Source organism: Salvelinus fontinalis, chromosome 23, assembly GCF_029448725.1.
Source record: "Salvelinus fontinalis isolate EN_2023a chromosome 23, ASM2944872v1, whole genome shotgun sequence".
Classification (NCBI taxonomy): Eukaryota; Metazoa; Chordata; class Actinopteri; order Salmoniformes; family Salmonidae; genus Salvelinus; species Salvelinus fontinalis.
In genome coordinates, this window is record NC_074687.1 from 49,044,521 (window position 1) to 49,050,520 (window position 6,000).

Below are 6,000 nucleotides of genomic sequence, written 5' to 3' on the forward strand. Positions count from 1 at the left end.
CGATCAATCGCCTTTAGCATGAATTAATATATAAACAGACACTTCCAGATTTTATAATATGTCTTGATCGTGTCCTATTGGTCACTAAAGCTGAATATAGAAAATGAATCTGTCCTCTACCGTGGCTCTGTCACGATAATGAAACACTGGTCTTATTGGTGTTTCCTGGATGAATCACTGGTCTACAGTCTATTTCTGGACTTCCATCTAATCTGATTGGCTCTCATGTCTATCCCCTGACTCCCTCTCCCCTCCCATTGACCCATCTTTATTTTCTGATTCCCTCTTCTCTCTCATTGGCCCACAGTGACTAGCAGCGGTGGGATAGGCGAAGGATTGGGGAGGAAAGGCCAGCAGAGCGTACCCCAGGCGGAGCTGGAGAGGCAGCAGATCCTGCAGGAGATGAAGAAGAAGACCAACCTGGTCACAGACAACAGCTGGATCCGCCAACGCTCCACCAGCACCACCACCAGCAAGGACCCCACTGCCAGCCCCATCAGGAGGTACTCTTCCTGGGGCTTGACTGGGGCTCCGCTGGCGTGGGGGAGGTGGATCAGTACAGTACAATGTGTGTGTTGAATGATAGATAGGGGTTAAGCCACCCTCAATGGCCCTATTAGAGGGTACTCTACCTGGAACTCACCTGGGCGTCCATATTAGGACAGCTCCACATGACTCTGACACCAACTCCAAGGAACTCTGACACGCCTTCCATGGATTTGTGACTACTCTGTTTAAATATGGACAGCACACTAAACTGCCTAGATTGGGCCACCAGGGGTTTAATGCTGTATACTGCTAGCTTGAATGAGTGTGTGTAACATGGTAACACATCATTTACAACAACTATGTTAGTCGAAGTAACTGTTTTTAGTGACTTTAACATTTTGGGATCTAGCCGGGATGCCAGTCTCTTTTCTGTTGCAGTTATCAAAAGAGTCGGCTAAATCAGAAATATAATGGCCTGTAGTGTCCAGGCTATTTGGGTGCTTACGCTAACCCGCTAACATCCACTAACATCCGGGAATGTGTTCAACTTTTCAGAGGCGAGTCTCTGGACAACCTGGACACCGAGCCCCGTTCTTCCTGGCGCTCGTCATGGACACCGGGAAGCACCTCGTCCATCCCCAACTACAGCCAGCCTCCTTTAGCCCTTTCTGGCCTCAAAACGACATCCTCCTATGGCGGTGTTGCCTACGGTGGTGGTGGCTACGGCAGCGGGGTCGGAAGTCGTCCTGGCTTAGCCACCCTGCCCTCCTCCCTCTCCATGAGCTCCCTCAGAGAGGCCGGGGGGTGTAACCCCACCCCTTCTCTTGGCCCCGAACCCGAGTCACGCCCATCCTCACAGCAACGCAGCAGGTAAAACATCCAACGTCCAATCACGTGGCACACTGCTGCTTGCCAAAAAACTGAGTCGGTAGATTTGCTCCCAATCACTGATACAATGTCAGATATTGGAGCTAAAAGTCAGATTCTTGATCTGGGGTTAAGGGTAACACCAAAAACCCTTGCTCAAAGTTACAAATGCTGACATGCGTCAAAATGTCTGTGCTTAGGCCTTTGTGTTCACCACAAACGTGAACCACGGTTTCTTTTTTATTTATTTCTATTACAGCATATTGAATGACTGTCATTCATATTCCATTCACCCAGCTCAATGTAACATTGATAGGTTTAGGCAACTACATGACACTCAAATTTCCCCTATACCCATCATGAGGTTGCTTCAACCTAGCCTACGGATGAAAGTGTATCACGTAGGTGCACATGTCGAGAGACAAATTGGAGTAAACAAGGTGACAGTGACACATTCAATACCACCTTGCACACTCTTGCCTGCATCTAGTTGATCTATGTTGTAATCATTAGTGCAAACAGTTGCAAAACATTCCAAGAGTTTCTATTGGACGAATTCAGGTAGTTCTATCCCCGTTTCATTTGCTTCCAATTAAGAAACTTTTTTCAACAGAATCGACGGAATGAATACACCCCTGATCACCACGCACACAGTTCACTTTCATAGCAGCCACATACAAACAGCACTCACACTTTTCTCGTTGTATAATTCCTTCTATCATCAACCTTTTCCTCTCGCTTGTGGACAGTGCACAACACAACAGCTGTCTTGACCTCTCCAAGCTAAACCTTCATACCATAACCGCTAACCACTACACACAGCCTACATCGCTGTCAACCATATTAGCTAACGTCATTATCAACATAGCTACTAGAACTAACTCGTTAGTAAATCCGCTACAATCACACAGTTCAGTGTACAGCAAGCAATTTAGCATTTACACTGGCGGCCCACAGTGGCAATAAATTAATAAAACCAAAAGCGTTCCAGTGTTGGATAGCCTTAGCCAGCTAGCTAACATAAATAGCATTCCTCTCTGTTCGAGTAGGCTAAGTGACTCAAAATTGAGCTCAGGTGGATCATGTTTCCATTGATCATCCTTGAGATGTTTCTACAACTTCATTGGAGTCTACCTGTGGTAAATTGAGTAATCGGGGGAGAAGGGCCTTGGTCAGGGAGGTGACCATCGAATACACATATAACATGAACAAGTATGAAGTATTTTTGTTTGGATAGGAATGTGTGTGTATTCTCAGTTATCCAGTGTGGTTGATGGTGCGTGGGTGGGCATGTATATTCTAGGTTCTCCAGTCTGTGTGTCTGTGTTCTCCAGTCAAGTTATGGTTTTGCGTTCTGTAATCTCAGGTCAGTGAGTGGCAAGAAAGTCTGTACGTTCTGTGACACGGTGCTGGGCAAGGGAGCCGCCATGATCATCGAGTCCCTGGGACTCTGCTATCATTTGACCTGTTTCAAGGTGAGAGTTCAAAGTTCAAGACCGGAACTCCCTGACCTGGAGATTGAGGTCATGATTGGTCCATAGCAAAGATAAACCTGCCTGATCCTCTCAGTACTAACCTTATCCACAGAATGAGACTGTACTAATATGGACAACTTGACCCTGATTAATGTTATACTAACCTAACCAGCATGACTGGGTCACAATCTGGTCTGATCCTTTATAACCTTACACACAAAACCAAGGAAACAGATGTCCCACTGGGTTGTAAAATGGATAGTTGATGACTTTTCCAATGTGGCCAATGATTACCATTTAATTAAGGTTTCCAGTGTAACTTGACTGGAGTAATGTTTCCATTATCTTTTTAGTTAATTGAAAAATACAGTTTCTTCCAAATTCCCTAAGATCTATAACTTGCTGCAGAAATGGCAAACCGTTTGGGACATTGTTTTCATGGTTTTATGAGCATTTCAGGAAATCTGACTGCATATGTGCCAAACCTCACTAACCAATCCTTCACCTCACTATTACCTATCACCAGCACTTGCTGCTGACATCATGACGAGCTTCCAAAAGTCCCTACATTGATACTTGAACTGTCAGTTTTTTATAATCTCTTTGGTCTCTCTGTCTGTCAGTCAAGTGTCAGGTGTCTCTCATGGGCTCTGTCTATCTGGTTGTGGCTCCATGGGTATATGTCTAGCACTCTCCCCATGGCTGCTCTGTCTGTGGAACTCGTCTTTCCTCCAGGGGGCAACTTTCCTCTCCTTTCCCCCATCTGATAGTGAGGGATCTGGGCTAGCCCTCATTGACCATTTCCCTCTCTCCCTATCCTCCAGTGCATCGACTGTAAGTCTGACCTAGGAGGATCGGAGGCCGGAGCTGAGGTCAGAATACGTAAACAACAGCTCTACTGTAACTCCTGCTACATGCGATTCAAAAGTGAGTATGACATTAGCTGGGTACCAGCTGAAAAGTGAGCCAACTAGAATCAAAGCTGAATAATAATAATAATTTGGTGGGTGCTTACATGTACATGTGTAAATTGGAAATACGTTTTTGCATATCCCAACTCCCCTTGAGAGTGGGGTAACCATTGTTCAGCACCCCTGGAGCAATTAGGGTTAAGTGCCTTGCTCAAGGGCACATCATTTCAAAATGTTCAGCTCAGGGATTTGAACTAGCGACCTTTCAGTTACTGGCCCAACGCTCTAACCACTAGACTACCTGCCACCATTTATAAAAACTCCATACTCATACCTGACCGGTATCGCCAATAGCAACAGGGCTCCTGTTACTATTGTCTGTTGTGTTGAGTCGTGCCGTGTCGTTTAGTGATATGATGTGTTGTTGTGTTATCGAATAGTATCATTTCGTATCGCGTTATAACCTCTATCTTCTTTCCCCTCTAGTTGGACAGCCAACGTCCATGTGACAACGCTTTACTACAGTAGAGAAAGGACTACTTGACAACAACCCATGACCACTGCAACCAGCCGTAACTTCAGATGTATTAATGTGTTTTGTGATTTGACAAAAAGCGCTGATTCTTCAATTAACAACTATCTTATTCTTTATTTCTACTGTACGCTTGAGAGGGTGAGATTGACCAAAAAAGTGAAAATGTTGATATCAACGTATTATTTTTACCAATTGCTTGTATGAAGTAGGAGGGATGTGCATGCACCTGCGAGTTTTAGACTTTTAGCTGAAAATAGGGTTGGAAAATTCTGAAAACTTTCCCAAATTTCATGGGTTTATCAGAAATCACTGGGGGGGGGGTTTGGGAATTTTGCAACCCTAATGAAACTGGTCCCGTGTGGCTCAGTTGGTAGAGCATGGCGCCAGGGTTGTGGGTTCAATTCCCATGGGGGGGACCAGGATGAATATGTATGAACTTTCCAATTTGTAAGTCGCTCTGGATAAGAGCGTCTGCTAAATGACTTAAATGTAAATGAAACAATACTGGAAATTGATTTTGGTCATGTTCATGAGATTATTGATCCTGTTTACTTCATATTTCAGAGATGTAAGAGGTTTCATGTTAGGCTGGGGGGGGGGAGTCTGCGATTTATTCTCATTTTCGCCTGCAAATCTTTTAGTTACAACAAGTTTGTTGTTGACTCTATTTTTATCGATGTGCCTTTTTTGTTTGTGATGGGGGGAGATTATTTAAAGTAAATGGATTGAAAATATATTTAAAAACTAGCATGATTTGTTAGAGAGAGAGAACTTATTGGGGAGTTGTTGTTTCGCATTAATCTTATACATTTTAGGAGTTAACATTTTTGGGGGGCTGAGAAAAATGTAAATCGTTATAATGTATGGCATTAAGGCAAAATTTGTAAATAAAATGAGTAAATCGTGGTCTCTGACTTGGTCTTCGTCTTTTTCAATAGATTTCTCTCATTTTCTTCTCTTTTATTGCTGTCTCTCATCCTCCTTTACATCCTTCTCCCGCTCTCTTCCCTAGGTCTTCCCTATTCTGTTTCATTCTCTTAACTTATATTATCTCATTCTCTCTCTTTCTCCTTCCCTTTCACTCTGTAGTGTTTTACTGAAAATGAAAGGGATTTCAATGAGTTGATGAGCAGGGTTGAGCGGACATGCATGCCGTACGTCCTCCAAAGCCAAATTGTCATGCATATTTAATTCCCCCACGCATTCAGACATTACTCACTACGATACGCTATTCTCTTGATGTATTCTTCCATTTGAGCTGTATAATGAATTGATATCTGCATAAACACACAGTCCCACTCAAAAGCTTGGACACACCCACTCATTCAAAGGTTTTTCTTAATTTCATACTATTTTCTACATTGCATAATAGTGAAGATATCAAAACTATGAAATAGCACATATGGAATCATGTAGTAACCATAAAAGTGTTCAACAAATCATATATAACTAATTATATTTGAGATTCTTCAAAGTAGTCACCCTTTGCCTTAACAGCTTTGCACACTCTTGGCATTCTCTCAACCAAATTCATGAGGTAGTCACCTGGAATGCATTTCAATTAACAGGTGTGCCTTGTTAAAAGCTAATTTGTGTAATGTAATGCGTTTGAGCCAGTCAGTTGTTTTGTGACAAGGTAGGGTGATATACAGAAGTAAGCCCTATTTGACCAAGTCCATATTATGGCAAGAACAGCTCAAATAAGCAAAGACAAACAACAGTC

The 6,000-nt window shown here is 43.2% G+C and overlaps 1 protein-coding gene across 1 annotated transcript in view; it reads left to right on the plus strand.

Annotated features, from left to right (window-relative positions):
- Window positions 1–5,183, plus strand: part of LOC129821427 (LIM domain only protein 7-like) — a 59,279-nt gene extending 54,096 nt beyond the window's left edge. Inside the window, exons 23-27 of the mRNA XM_055879067.1 lie at window positions 308–503; window positions 1,045–1,359; window positions 2,723–2,831; window positions 3,656–3,758; window positions 4,229–5,183. Of these exons, the coding sequence (XP_055735042.1) occupies window positions 308–503; window positions 1,045–1,359; window positions 2,723–2,831; window positions 3,656–3,758; window positions 4,229–4,251 (746 nt within the window). The 3' untranslated portion in view covers window positions 4,252–5,183. The remainder of the gene's footprint in view (window positions 1–307; window positions 504–1,044; window positions 1,360–2,722; window positions 2,832–3,655; window positions 3,759–4,228) is intronic.
- The last annotated feature ends 817 nt before the right edge of the window (window positions 5,184–6,000 follow it).